The sequence below is a fragment of the Anabrus simplex genome, chromosome 1, assembly GCF_040414725.1.
Source record: "Anabrus simplex isolate iqAnaSimp1 chromosome 1, ASM4041472v1, whole genome shotgun sequence".
NCBI classification, from domain to species: domain Eukaryota; kingdom Metazoa; phylum Arthropoda; class Insecta; order Orthoptera; family Tettigoniidae; genus Anabrus; species Anabrus simplex.
Window position 1 is genome coordinate 825,320,963 of NC_090265.1, and position 16,242 is coordinate 825,337,204.

A 16,242-nucleotide genomic window follows, 5' to 3' on the forward strand; every position below is an offset into this window, starting at 1 on the left:
TTTTTTTTTTTTTTACAATTTGCTTTACGTTGCACCGAAACAGGTAGGTCTTATGGCAACAATGGGATAGGAAAGGCCTAGGAGTGGGAAGGAAGCGGCTGTGGCCTTAATTAAGGTACAGCCTGGCATTTGCCTGGCATGAAAATGGGAAACCATGGAAAACCATCTTCAGGGCTGCCGACAGCAGAGTTCGAACCCACTATCTCCTGGATGCAAGCTTACAGCTGCGCTCCCCTAACCGGACGGCAATCTTGATCGGTGGAGTAAAATAATGCAGCTAAAATTTGCATTTGAAAGTGATGTTGCAAATAAAAATCTTGCCTGGAAATCGCTTGGTATGTTATCTTTTTCGTAAGTGGTGTCTTCATCACTGCCATCTATTTCTGAACCCGCTTCTACGGATAAAATATCCAAGATATCAGTATTATTGAGCCGGCATGAGGACATGTTTGTACAGTAACACAGCTGACAGTGTGACAGATTTGGTGCACCCGGCACATCGAGTGCTTCGGTAGAGGTCACGGTAAGGAAAAACTACCCTTTTTATTGTTTCAGTTTGAACTTCCTGATAACTGCTGCATTCTAGTGAACACTAGATAAACTAATATCTCCAAGCAAGGGACGGAAACCATATGGATTGTGTGCAGCTACCTATAAACATGTTCGAAAATCACACCTGGATACAGGCGCCATCCACAATCAGGAAAGCAGTGCGCCTGTTTCCCGCACGGGCATAGTGTTGAAAGTGTTAAACTAACTGGAGGAACTACTTAAACTAGGTTAAAGAAGCACAATTCCTAACACTAACTGGAAAGAAAATCCATAGACTTGCACCAGACAATTGAAAGGAGTGGTTATGTGTTGATGAGCAATGCAAGAAGTCTATCATGTGTTATGTTCATGGGACGAGGAGAGGAAACTGAACTTTGAGAACAGGCACAGGGATTTTCATTCATTCAACAGTTGAAATATACTAAAAATTTATTAGGGTGACTTCTTTACAATGTGTCATTTGATTAGCAAGGAATAATTTACTAGCGCATTCTCTACCTCACAAATCAGTAAAGCAACATCTGTAAAGAAATCTATGTGTAGTTTTAATATGTTTGTTTTATATATATGTCTCTGTAATGACATTTAACTTTTTAAAGTGTTTAAAGTATTTTGGTTGCAGCTGAAGATGGCCAAATATGATAGGCCGAAATGTCCTAATGTTTTAATGAACTTGTATTATAATCAACACAATAAGTATTGAACAGGTGGACCTATTAATAATATTCTTTTATAAGAACTGAATCTCTGTACATTATATTGTCAATACAGAATAAACATGAAATTCATAAGTTGTAATTGAGAGGATTTTTTGTGCTGTCCATGTGTCACTTCATAATCAGCAGGCCTTCAGACTTGAGCAGTGGTTACTTGATGGGCCATCAGGGCTGTAGTGCCATGGGGTTTGGGTGTTTGTACTGGTTCATTGCTACAGAAGAGCATTACTTCAGTCTGCTCTGCAAATATTTCTATTGCTACAGGTTGTAGACAATAGATGAAGTGCTACAAATCATCTTCTGAAGAATATTCGAAGAACAATGTCATATGAAATGATCAGTGTGTTTAACTGTAAATTCCGATTTAAGCAATGTATCCATGTAGTTTTACATTTAATACTGTATATGGCATGTGGATGATTTGATTACAGAGCGCAAGGCCAAAGAAGCTGAGTTCCAGATCCGTGAAATCGCCCGTCGAGCTCGAGAAGAGCACCGTCGTACATCTGTCCTGGACTTGGAGGTGGAGGCACAGAACAACCTTTCTCCCAATAGGAATTCAGATATTACTCTGAGGTAGAGTATGTTATTGATACTGTTCCTATTGTCTCTCCAAACCATAGCCATCTCTCTCATAGATATTATATGATCTTAAGATTATGGAGCTGAAAATGGGACCATCCTTAGCACTCAAGCCTAGATCCCTTGCTCTCTCCATAGATACATTAACCGTTTCTGCCAGAATGGCCAATACATCGCAGAGACACACTTAGCACATTGATGCTGAAAATGTCCATCTTTGGAAACATCTGTCATTTCTGTTGATAGTAGGAATGTGCTGAGCCTCCATGGCTCACGCGGTAGCGCGCCAGTCTCTCACCGCTGGGTTCCTTGGTTCAAATTCTGGTCACTCCATGTGAGATTTGTGCTGGACAAAGCAGAAGTGGGATAGGTTTTTCTCCAGATACTCCAGCTTTCCCTGTCATTTTTGTATTCCGGCAACACTTTCCAATATCAATTCATTTCATCTGTCATTCATTAATCATTGCCTCAGAGGAGGGCGACAGGCTTCAGCAGCTGGCACAGTTTCTATCCTAACCGCTAGATGGGGACTTCAACATTCCATTCCTGACCCAATCAAATGACTGGACACAGGCTGTGGATTTTCATTTTCAATGTGGGATATGCTAGTGTCTATCCAAGTGTTAGTTCAAAACTGTCTTGACCAACAACAAACTATCTTTGACTGCTTCATTGAGAAAAAGCTTTTGGCAACTGAAAATATGATATCCATGAACAACAGCTATTGTCTCTCCAAATTACAGCTTTTTCTCTCATAGATGTTATATAATCCTGAGACCAAAGAGATGGAAATGTGGCCATTCTTGTGTCTTTAAACCCACATACCCTGCTCTCGATAGATACAGTTCCTCTAGCATGACCCATCTAAAATTTTGACCATATGTGCTCTTTCCTTGGATCCGCCTTGTCAATACTATCATATTTTCCACTTTATCCTATCCCACACATCATCTTCCCCTAATTTCTTCTCCTTCAGATCATCTCATACATTGTCTATCTCTATTTCTAGTTCCATCCACAGTCATATCCATAACTCTCCTCCCTACGTAGCTTTTATCCCTTCGCATAATGTGTCTATACCATAGCAGTCTTCTCTCCTGTACTTTCTTAGATACTTCTGTCACTTTCATTGTTCCTCTGATTTTCTCATTTTTGATGCGGTCAGTTCTAGTGACAACACTTGTCAATCTGTAGGCCGCCCCCTAGTGGACTTGGCTGAACTAAAAACTGAAAATACCGGGCGAGTTGGCCGTGCGCGTAGAGGCGCGCGGCTGTGAGCTTGCATCCGGGAGATAGTAGGTTCGAATCCCACTATCGGCAGCCCTGAAGATGGTTTTCCGTGGCTTCCCATTTTCACACCAGGCAATTACCTTAATTAAGGCCACGGTCGCTTCCTTCCAACTCCTAGGCCTTTCCTATCCCATCGTCGCCATAAGACCTATCTGTGTCGGTGCGACGTAAAGCCCCTAGCAAAAAAAAACAAAACTGAAAATAAGTGATTTTTGCTGAGGGAGAAAGGCAGAAAAAATGCAAAGAGTAAGCTGTTTTTGTATATTTGTGTATAACAATAATTGTGGTGCAAAATTAAAGTGTAGCTAAGGTGGATTCAGTGTGTTGTGTACTTCACTATGTAATTTGTGTACTTCACTATATAATTGATAACCCTGACATGATTCAGAGACAGAAGTGCGTAGTAAACATCGCGAAGTGCATAAATGTAGTGTAAGTGTGAAGAACAATGGATGAAAACAACACATCGGGTACGCTGACGGCAAATGAATCTCATTCAGGACACATGATGGGTGAATCTAACAAGGTAAGCATCAAGATCCCTCCTTTCTGGATAGAAAAACTGGAAATCATTTTTTTTCAAGTGGAAGCTCAGTTTTCTGTCTCAAGAATTACTTAAGAGGACACCAAATTTAACTACCTCATGTCTCAACTTGAATCTAAATATCTTGAAAACATTTGGGACATTATCAAAAGTTCAGAACTGAATAAATATTCCACGGCAAAATAACGCCTTTTAATATCTTCAGGGAAAGCGAAGATAAACAAATAAAATGGTTGGTAACAGGCCTAGAATTAGGCGATCTGAAACCTAGTCAGTTTTTAAGAAAAATGCAGTCCTTATCAGGTGTGGATGTTTCCGAAAAAGTGCTTTGTACCTTGTCGCTTGGGAAATTACCATACTCTATCAAAAATTTTCTAATCGTATCTGATGAAAACTTGGAAAAAATCACAATTATGGCCGACAAAATCATTGAAATGAATCCCTGCAGTATTCTTTAGTCTAGAAAATAGCGGTACTGATGCGTCCGTAGGTAACGGCGCTATCATCAAACTCTCTGCACAGATAGCCACCCTAGAGCAACAGATAGCTTCAATGCACACTTTTAGGCCCCGCAGTCGAAGTTCGAGCTGAAACTGAAGCAAAAAGAAGCACAATCCAAATGGAAAGTACTGTTACCACCACTTCAGATTTGCTAATATGTGCTTCCCTGACAAATGCAAGCCTCCATGCTCGTGGAAAATTTGGAAAACTCCAAACAGTAGTAGAGTTGGCAACAAGCTCCACTACTGAAAATAGTAAGGATTGCTGTAAACCCCATTTATTTGTACATGACGAAAACACAGGTTCAAACTTCCAAGTGGATAGTGTAGCTGATGTTTCAATAATTCCTGTCACTTCCAGTAACAGAAGCGTGACCCAGTTTTTAAATTATTAGCAGCTAATGGCTCAGAAATCCCAACTTATGGCCTTAGAACACTGAATATTGATTTGGGACTGTGTCGACAATTTCAGTGGCCTTTCATAGTAGCTAAAATTGGCAAGGTGCTGATTTTCTGAAGAAGTTCAACTTACTAATCGAATTAAATAAATAGCAGTTAACTGATGGCGAGAATAAACTCTCTGTCATGGGTGAAGAAACACCTGTCACAGCTGATAATGTTGTTAGCACAATGTCAGTGCTTTCCGTGGTTTCCCATTTTCACACCAGGCAAATGCTGGGACTGTACCTTAATTAAGGCCACGGTCGCTTCCTTCCAACTCCTAGGCCTTTCCTATCCCATCGTCGCCATAAGACCTATCTGTGTCGGTGCGACGTAAAGCCCCTAGCTATTATTACTCCGTTCGGGTTATAGGAATTTAATGTAATGCCATTTGGACTCCGCAATGCACCAAGCAGTTTCCAATGTTTCATTAATGAGGTATTTAGAGGCCTAGACTTTATTTTTCCTTATCTTGAGGACTGCCTAATTGCTTCAGCATCAGTAGAGGAACATCGTGAGCATTTACCGATCTGTTATCCAGTTATCCAGATTTAACAAAACCAAATTTACTACCTACTCAAATCAAACACACTATTCAACACTTCATCCCAACTGAAGGGCAACCAGTATATTGCAAGCCGTCACCAGCTGGATCCTTGGAAGCTACACATCGCTAAACAGGAATTCCAGTTTATGCAAAACGGCGGAATTATTTGACCATCAAAGTCACAATAGGCTAGCCCTCTCCAACTGGTCCTAAAAAAGGATGGAACTTTTTGACCATGTGGTAATTACAGACGACTGAACGCACAAACTATCCCAGACTGTTATCTGATTCGTCAAATTGAAGATTTTCAACATATTTTGAGGGGTAAGAAAATATTTAGCAAACTTGACCTCTTCAAGGCATATTTCCAAATCCCTGTAGCAGAGGAAGACAAACCTAAAACCGCTATTATTACTCCGTTCGGGTTATAGGAATTTAATGTAATGCCATTTGGACTCCGCAATGCACCAAGCAGTTTCCGATGTTTCATTAATGAGGTATTTAGAGGCCTAGACTTTATTGTTCCTTATCTTGAGGACTGCCTAATTGCTTCAGCATCAGTAGAGGAACATCGTGAGCATCTTAAGATTGTGTTTGAGAAGCTATATGAATTTGGCCTCCGAATTAATGTTTCCAATTCTGTACTTGGTGTAGAGCAATTGGAATTTTTGGGACATTTAATCACCACAGAAGGCTCCAGACCCTTACCGGATAAAGTGAAAGCGATTGTTGACTACAAACAATCACAGACAGTTCATGACCTTCATGTATTCTTAGCTACCGTTAATTTCTACAGACGATACCTCAAGGATGCAGCAGACAAGTGTCCCTGTAAAGCACGTTAGTGTCGTCAGTAAATTGAGACAATTGTCCTACAATTTTAGTGATCCTATATCATTCATAAATATAAGAAAATGCTAAGTGATTTTAAATTATGAGCTGAAGAAGAGAATTTATGTTTTCAAAACATTTTAATATAGACAATAAATAAACACTGTACTTGTTAAGTATTGACAAGGCAGATCCAAAGAAAGAGCACATTGTTTAGCATGACCAATGCATGATGGCAGAGAAACCAGAACCCTATTGGGCAACCAATTGCAGAGTGTTTAATTGATTTTGCTAGGAAAACACCAAATGTGTCAAAAGAGAAATTTTACATGTTGACATCAGGTGGACCTTTTCCTGCCATTCAGTAATCCATCTTTTTCTGTTAGGTTTAAACCTGCAATCTGAAGGCTGACACTGTACAAGCAGTTCATAGCGGAAGCAGTATCAGTTAATGAACTGCATTTCAATATTAAAAGATTGATATCAGTGGTTTCCTGATAAAATACAATGAATTTCCTTTCTGAGTAATACACTGCCAGGAAAAACATGCAACATCCTTAACGACTGCATTCAGTGGCACCAGGGTATAATGTGTGCAAACTGAGGGGTTGTTGTGTTAGTGATTCATTTGTCACGGACATCGGTGATCGGATGGCGCTCAGGAGGTCTGTCCATGCACACTCTGTTTTGACTTTGCAGGCAGTAACTACGCTGAGGCTAGAAGTGAACAGTGTTTGTAACATTCACTCTAGGGTACAACCATGCCCTGCCAACGAGTACGTGCTCCTGTTGAGCAACTTAAGTCATTTGAATGGGGTCGCATTGTGGGCCTGCGGAAAGCTGGATAGATGTATCGATGGATTGCTGCACATGTTGGGCACAGTGTATTGGTGGTGTATCGCTGCCTTTAGCAGTGGTTTGTGGAACATTTCCACATCCATAGACCAGACTCTGGACAAGATCGATGTATTGTGCGAGCAACAGTGGTCGACTGAACATCATCCAGGAACAAAATCCGGTCACATGGTGGACCTGCTGTGTCACCAAGGATTATTAGGAACCATCTATTTGCAGCAAGATTGCAATCATGCTGTGTCTCTGACCAGGCTACCACTGACACCATGACACCGCCAAGCACGGCTGCTCTGGTGATGTGAAAGGGTCAACTGGAGAGGGGAATGGCACTCTGTTGTCTTCAGTGACGAGAGTAGGTTCTGTCTGTATGCAAGTGATGAATGTACACATGTACGGCATAGACCTGGTGAGCAGCCTGTTCCAGAATGCATCCCCCCCCACAGCACCCAAGTCCCACCCCAGGCTTCATGGTATGGAGGGCCATCAGTTACAACTCGCAGTCACAACTGGTGTTTCAGTGCTCGCTACATTGCAAAGGTTGTTGTCCCCGTGCCACTGCCATTTCTTTGCCAAGAAGGTGATGTGCTTCTTCAGCAGGACAATGCAAGTCCATATAAAGCTGCTGTGATGCAACATCTCTACGTGGTGTACTACAGCTACCCTAATCAGAAAGATCACCGAATCTCTTGCCAGTTGAACACACATTGGACATGATGAAGCGGGAACTTATGTATTCTCCAGAGCCTGCAAAAACCATTCCGAATTGCATCAAAAGGTGCAAGGTGCTTGGGATACTCCATCACAGGATGCAATTCGACAACTTTGATTGTTTTGCATGCACAAATACACACCTGCATTGCTGCCAGACAGGGGTACACTGTGTATTGATGCGACTGTTTGGGTACCCTTTACTGTACCCTATGTATTTCATTTGGTCTGAATTTGTAATCATCCTGCAATGTTGAACTACCTGTCACATCACTTGTGAATAAAATGACCTTGTCTTTGAGGATCTTGCATGTGTTTTTTCCGACAGTGTGTAAGCAAGATCATTCTTTCAGCAATGTATTTTGCTCATCAGGTTTTTTGATCTTCATCACTGAACATTGCATATTACAATGACTTCAACTTATTTACTCTTCTATGTAGTGATATGATTTGAGTCAGTAATTGCTTTTCTGCTATTACTGTTCTTTATCCATTTTTTCTTAAGTCTAATATCAATATCTATGGAAATTCATCTGTATAACTTGTAATTATTTCAGTCCAACACTTCCCACATCTGTGATAGACAGTCAGACAGCCAAACCTCCCAGCAAAGAGGCAGTCATTGAATGGTTCCGTTCCAGTGAAGTTGCTAGAAGAGCAGGGATGGACCCAGACAGCAGTAAAGTTGCTCCTTGGTTTCATGGTAAGACCATCCTGATTAAAAATTATGTTCATTTATGTGAATGGTGAAGATTTATTGTTACAATGAAAGTAACAATAAGCATTTGTAGGATTATGGTACATATTGTTGATTAAATAACAAACCAGTATATAGACTATGAATCAGACTGGATCAGTAAAAATTATTGCTGGATGCTTCAAATGAAGGACAATGTGGTTAAAAGTTCAAGGGGAAAATATAGAAAGGAGCATGACTTTTCTAAACAAGGATATGACAGACACATACATATTACATCACATAGAAAGGTACAGTCCTATTTGATTTAGGAAGAAAACTCCAGTCCAAGTAGAGACTATAACCTACTCTGAAGGTACTCTGAATAGTCTTTAACCCTAGAACTGATCAACTTTGGTTATTCCCCCTTTATGATGTGGCAGCATTGCACTGTCTGATGCGATTATGTCTTCTTCTCGAATCGATAACAATCTCCTACAGTAGATTGCATATCGATCAGTTTGAAATTTTTGATTGTGGAGGTAAAAAGCTTCATTTCTGTTGGTAATTTGATTTTGCTCGTTGGATACAAAACCATGCTTTGTTTTTATTTCATACTTTGAAGATACCAGACAGAAGCTATGGTTTGTTTTAGTCAAAAATTGTAGACTTCAAATCATCCAAAACTTGTATAGGCCTATATTTTTCAGATCAATATTAAATTGTGCACATTTCATGAATATTGAAATTACTGTACACTTCTTTTTTAAAGTAGATTTTCAAGTTGGAACTGGTGTTTTTTTTTTTTTTTTTTTTTTTTACAATTCTTATGAGTGTTATCGTTGGAATATCTACACAAGTCAATCTGTGATTCACAGGTAGACTACGGGTAATATTCTAGTAAAGCTCTCGAACAGTGAAGCAACATGGGGACACATTTTGCATGCTCCAAAGAGTTATCAGCCAGTGCAGTGCTGAAAATATAATACACACACTTATGCAAAGACTATGAGTACACAGACCAATGGTCTTTCACTTGCAAGACCTAACCAAAGCAGACCAATGGACTTGTTGCTAGTTAACCAAGGCATACTGCAAAAAATCAATCAATCAATCAATCAATCAATCAATCAATGAAGACCTTCCCACAGACTGAAACATGTTCTAACATTATGTACTTATATCTTACTTATTTTATTAATAAATCTTAGCCAGAGAATTTCACGCTACCAGTTGTTTTTATTTACCACCCGCATTATATTGTATTATTATTATTATTATTATTATTATTATTATTATTATTATTATTATTATTATTATTGTTGTTGTTGTTGTTGTTGTTGTTGTTGTTGTTGTTGTCACATTGCCTGATTTTCTCTTCCTTTCCTTCCTTTTTGACTTTTAGTATGACAATGCTGCTTCAATTTAATCTTAATTGTTCTGGATGAAAATTGAAACAGCTATTTACTCTAAATATTCTTAGTCAAACCCTTTCTTGTTATAAAGTTGAGCTGTTTTTATTTTCGGGAATGTCTTTCATTAGGTCTGATTACGAGGCAAGAGGCCGAGGCTTTGCTGATGGAATCTCCAGTGTGCAGCTTCTTAGTCCGAGTCTCAGAACGAATTTGGGGATATGCTATTAGTTATCGAGACAATGACCGCTGCAAGCATTATTTAGTCGATGCTTCAAATGGCCATTATCAATTTTTGGGAGCAAACCAGCTCAGCCATGATACACTTGGTAAGTTTTTCTTTTCTTCTCAGCTTCCAAGGCACTCATTTCTGCTCATCAGGACGGTGGACTTCAGGAGCTTCAGGATTAACTGTCACTTAACAAGCTTGTTACAATCTGTATAAATATAAGTCTGCAGTGATAAGAATCAAGGGCTTTGAAAAAGAAGCAGCAATCTAGAAAGGAGTGAGGTAAGTCTGCAGTTTATACCCCGTTCTTTTCAATGTTTGTATAGAACAGGTGGTAAAGGAAATTAAAAAAAAAAAAACTTGGAAAGGGAATTGCAATCTAAGGAGAGGAAATCAAAACAGAGTGAGTTGGCCATGCGGTTAGGGGCACACAGTTGTGAACCTGCATTTGGGAGATAGTGAGTTCAAACCCCTCTGTCCACAGCCCTGAGGATGGTTTTCCGTGGTTTCCCAATTTCACACCAGGCAAATGTTGGGGTTTTACCTCAATTAAGGCCATGGCCGCTTCCTTCCCAGTCCTAATCCTTTACTTTCCCATCGTTGCCATAAGACCTATCTGTGTCGCTGCGATGTAAAGGCAATTGTAAAAAAGGAAATCAAAACCCTGAGATTTGCCAATGATGTTCTTATTTTATCTGAGACTGCAGAAGATCTGGAGAAATTGCTGAATGGTATGGACAGAGTCTTGGGGATGGAGTACAAGATGAAAATAAATAAGTCCAAAACAAAAGTAATAGAGTGCAGTCGAACAAAGTCAGGTGATGCAGGAAATATAAGATTAGGAAATGAAGTCTGAAAGGATGAATATTGTTACTTGAGTAGTAGAATAACTAATGATGGCAGAAGTAAGGAGGACATAAAATGCAGACGAGCACAAGAAAAGTAATTTGCTTATTTCAAACACTGATATAGGAATTAGAAAGATGTTTTTGAAGGCTTTCGTTTGGCACATGGCATTGAATGGAAGTGAAACATGGACGATACCTAGCTCAGTAAGAAAGAGAATAGAAGCTTTTGAAATGTGGTGTTACAGAAACATGCCGTACATGTGATGGATAGATTGAATCACTAATGAATAGAAATTTAATCAAATTGGTGAGAGGAGATCAATTTGGCTGAATTTGACAAAAAAGAAGAGATAGAATGATAGGACACATCTTGGGATACCCTAGACTTACTCGGTTGGTTTTTGAGAGAAGTGTAGGCATTAAGAATGGTAGGGGGAGACCAAGGTATGAATATGACAAGCAGAATACAGCAGGTGTAGGATGTAGTAGTTAAATAGAAATGAATAGATTAGCATAGGATAGTGTGACATGGAGAGCTGCATCAAACCAGTCTATAGACTGATGACTCAAACAACAAGTACAAGCTTGTTATGTATTTGATGCTTCCAGTTAGTTAGTTGTGGGGCTGCCTGGCCGAGGCGGTAAAGTTGCGCTCGGTTCGCCCGGAAGGACGTGGGTTCGAATCCCCGTCAGGAAATTGTAAAATTTAAGAAACGAGATTTCCACTTCCAGAGGTGCACATGACCGTGAGGTTCACTTAGCCTCTACCAAAAATGAATACCAGGTTAATTCCTGGGGGCAAAGGCGGCCGGGCGTAGAGCTAACCACTTCATCTCATCAAGTGCCGAGGTTACGGATAGTGGAAGCCTTTACCTTCCACCTCTCCAAGGGCCTTCATGGCCTGTACAGAGGTGACTTTACTTTGCTTTTAGTTAGTTAGTTACTAAGTAAATATCTACCAATGTGAATGGAAGCCAAAGAATCCTCTACTGTGGATCATAAAACTAACTGGAAAGTGTAAATGTCACTCAACAAATAATGGCATACTGTTGGACAGCATAAAGTAATCCTGCATAAACATAGGCGCCGTCCTGGCTGAAGTCCAAGTTTTGTGAACACAGAGAAACTTAGGCCATGCAAAATATCCAAAGAACTGTAAGCTATGTCCATTTTTCTGGTGACACTGTTGAAGGGGTTTCTTACTGGATTAAGAAAATATGAAGTGTGTTTCATTTGTCAACATAATTTAATGAATGAAAATCCACAGCCTGTTTCCAGTCTTCGACTGGGACAGGAATGGAATGAATGAAGCCCCCATCTAGTGGCAAGGATAGGAATTGTTCCAGCTGCCAAACCTTGTCGCACTCCTCTGGAGCAATGATTAATAACTGACAGATGAAATGAAATTATATTGAAGAGAGTGGCTGGAATGAAAGATGACGTGGAAAATAAGAGTACCCATAGAAAAACCTGTACCACTTCCACTTTTTCCAGCACAAATCTCACATGGAGTGACTGGGATTTGAACCACAGAACTCAGCGGTGAGAAACCAGCGTGCTGTCGCAGGAGCCACATAGGCTCGCTTAAATTAACTTAATCATTGCTATAATTGTAATATCCCTTGTTAATTTGCTTATCTGCTAAATGTAATGTACAGTTGAAACTGATTTATACATCACTAGTTGTACGTAGTTGTGAATTAAGTATAGATTTTTAGAAGTCCCAGCAAAACAAAATTGTATTACATAATAGTGTGCTGAGTTATATGAACCTGATTTGAAAGTAATCCCCATTTCTGCATGACATATTTTCAATCTCAAGGTTGAGTTGTGTATATTGTTATTCAGTTATTCAGTTCTTGTTCTCAGAAGGCAGCATGTGGATTATTGCACAGCAGAATTGAACTAGATCAAAGAGGACAGAAGTCTTACTACCATATTGCACTAGTGGTGCTGGCATGCTGACGCGCGCTAGCGCGCGCACACACAGGAAAGGGATGTGGGAGTGTTATGAACTTTATACAGGGTCCGATGGAATGAATAGTAGGGTATAGAAGAAGGACAGAAAGTCAAAACAAATAGAAAGGGTTTTCTGAAACACACATTAAAAACAAAGAACAATATATGCCATTACATACCATATATGCCATTTACTGAACTTGGTTTTGAATATAACACCCGACAATGGTCGCCACAACCCCATCGTACTAATAGCCTATATATGATTCATTCATTACATCCCTAATCCGGTCAATGACTGGAAAACAGGTTGTAGGTTTCCATTTTAACGTGTCTACATCATGGTCGTTAAGTTAGAACACATTTTAGGAATATTTACCTCTTCTTCTGTCTCAGAATCTTCATTGACTTTGATGAAAACCTTTTTTGAATCTTCTCCTTTTTCCAGCGACATATTCTCTAGTATGACTTGCATTTTGATCTACTACACTCGTATTTGCTCGTAAATTTTTGCATCCTGTTACGGTCGCCAGTTAAAGTATCCACAAAGATGCACACAAAACGCTGTCAGTTTGCACAGTTATTTATTCACATCTATTTACAAATTAACACACACATAACCTTAATCACAGTATCACAAACAAAACTCTTTGCTCCGAGAACATCAACAAAGCTGTCATTTAGACAATTGCCGATCACTTCAGCATGGAGACTGCAACCACTGCACAACACGAGGTCACAAGTATATCCACAACTCTCATCTCATAATCCTTTTTCCTCGCCATGTTGCCATTGGGTTCAGCAGTCCGGTGTATCTCTCGTTTTGACTTTTCATGGGAGTTATTTCGGGCATGTGAGATATGGGCCCACAGTGCCTATACGGCAGTGAGGGGGCTGCCCTCTTTTGGCCTCTGCCCCTGCCATGCTGCGACTTCAGGACTGATGGTGTTCTCATTCCCTACTCCCTGAGACAAATATTTTCTTCCTTCAGGACCTACAGCTGAAGGTCTGTCATTTAATCTGGCCCCTCATCCTCGACCTTACCGGCAAGGGTGACCCTGCCAGGAGCCAAAGCTCCCGCCGGCATCGCTCTCGGGATCACAGAGGCACGCAAGCCTCCCCACCACGTCAAGGTACCAGACCATGGGGGAGGATATCCACAACTCTACTGAACAATATGTTATACGTCTATTACAATGTAATGCAATGGAAAATCAATTGCATTGCTGAGCAAGTATCATTGTTCTGTTATACGAACACTAGTTTACATCAATCTTTAATTTGCTTTCTTTCAATTTCTATCCATACATCAGATAATGTCTGTTGAAATTCGTAAATTTAAATATAGTTATTTTATCATATGAACATAAACTGTTTCAGATTTAAAATTATCCTGTTATATATCTCACTTACCACATCACATAAACTTTCCATTATTCAGATTTGTTTCCATAGCAAGATCTTATCTAATAACATTCTTCCCGCAATAAAAATAAATGAAACTGAATCTAATCTAACCTATTATAATGAACATTTGCCCTGAGGACATCTATACCCATCAAAGACCAAACACATGATGGTACACACACATACCTCTGAGTATATATCTCCCTAATGAAGTAATTAAAACCGGGCGAGTTGGCCGTGCGTGTAGAGGCGCGCGGCTGTGAGCTTGCATCCGGGAGATAGTAGGTTCGAATCCCACTATCGGCAGCCCTGAAGATGGTTTTCCGTGGTTTCCCATTTTCACACCAGGCAAATGCTGGGGCTGTACCTTAATTAAGGGCACGGCCGCTTCCTTCCAATTCCTAGGCCTTTCCTATCCCATCGTCGCCATAAGACCTATCTGTGTCGGTGCGACGTAAAGCCCGTAGAAAAAAAAAAAAAGAAGTAATTAAATGAAATGATAATTAAAATAACATGAAACAAGAATGAGAAAATAAAATCATATTAGGCAAATTAAATACCGGTAAGTAAGTAAATAAATAAATAAATAAATAAATAAATAAATAAATAAATAAATAAATAAATAAATACACACACTATGACTTAACTACAGTTAAGCTATAATTAAATAAATGTCCTTGTAGTTATGTGCACCATTTAATTAAACAGTGATGGTGCCACTCAGACCTCATCTCAGTATTAAATATTGTGATTCAGATACAGCGGTAGTAATCAAATAATGTGTCATCTACATTATAAGATGGTATGGGATTAACAAGTAAATGACCCTACAGTTGGACTGATGGTAGCTTATCAATGATAACTCATGACCTCGGTTCCATCAACATGCTACACAATATGTATAGAAATGAAGAGTACATATACCCATGGCCTCTATTGTGTGGGACATGAATGCAACATATGGGGTAGCTCCTCCCATTAGGATGTATGTGCGTGTCAAAATATGTATAACGTAACACAGGGACTAGAATGAGGATCATCAACCACTCAGGATTAAACTATGTCATAAATTCAAGAACATCTCCCAAATACCATGCTTCATATCTGAATGCACATAGTTCAAGTTCAAATATAATCTATACATTTGATACATCTCAAAGAATCTGTTGCTACCAATATAAAAATAATTGTCATTTCTATCAATACCAGCATTCATTAGCACATTATCATGTTCAATATATCATTCAAATGAAGACCAACTTATATATATGCCAAACACTAATCATAATCCAACACTTCACATATGACTTACCGATATAATATGTTTCGAAGACAATTCAACATGAAACACAAGACGCAGTTGTGACTTACCTGATTATAACCTGAATCATATTAAATTGACATGTTCTAGGCTCCGATCCCTTAAACTCCATCTGGAATAACATGTACCATCAAGTGTACTGACCAACTTCTCCTATGTTACTACTACATCCCAAATTAGGCCTACGTGAATAATAAGTATATTAATTCACACCGCACACGAAAATCACCACATGGTTCACAATAACTCATGACATTATCTATTATTCAAACTACCAAGATTGAAATATCACTATAGAATAATCACACACACGCTAATTGAAATGGCAAATTTAGGAAACCAAACTCGGATAAATATACACTGAAATATTATAATTGTTATTATCACTCGAAATAATACATTATGTGTTTGCTCTGTTCATCGCTTCAACTACTTCAACAACTAAGGTTTTATATATTTCACATCTTATATCTACTAAAGCAAAAGAAAGAAGACAAGAACAACATTATTTTACATAGTTATGTTAATAGGTTACTGACTTGGCGGCCAGGGTCCAGGTTGCACATGGCTTACATTTCCTCTTCATTTTCATGGGATATGTAGTTTGGGGCTCACCTTTACATTTTAGCACTCCATCATGTCAATTTGGACCAGGTTACAAATCAACATATACAATCTTCTTATGGAATGAGCCTACATTATACTTTCATATACTACAATTTATTACTCTGTTATCCCCAATCTTTCTATTCAGTTTTCAAGCTGGAATCTTTGACATCAAAAGTTCTGCATTTAACAATAACAGTAATTTATTTTCTCTTTTT

The 16,242-nt window shown here is 39.2% G+C and overlaps 1 protein-coding gene across 2 annotated transcripts in view; it reads left to right on the forward strand.

Annotated features, from left to right (window-relative positions):
* The window catches only part of LOC136857582 (SH2 domain-containing protein 4A), a 599,033-nt gene that overhangs the window by 572,126 nt on the left and 10,665 nt on the right, over positions 1 to 16,242 (forward strand). For both annotated transcript variants that reach the window (XM_067136357.2, XM_067136358.2), the window contains exons 6-8: positions 1,700 to 1,844; positions 8,124 to 8,269; positions 9,786 to 9,983. In XM_067136357.2, coding sequence (XP_066992458.2) covers positions 1,700 to 1,844; positions 8,124 to 8,269; positions 9,786 to 9,983 — 489 coding nt within the window. The remainder of the gene's footprint in view (positions 1 to 1,699; positions 1,845 to 8,123; positions 8,270 to 9,785; positions 9,984 to 16,242) is intronic.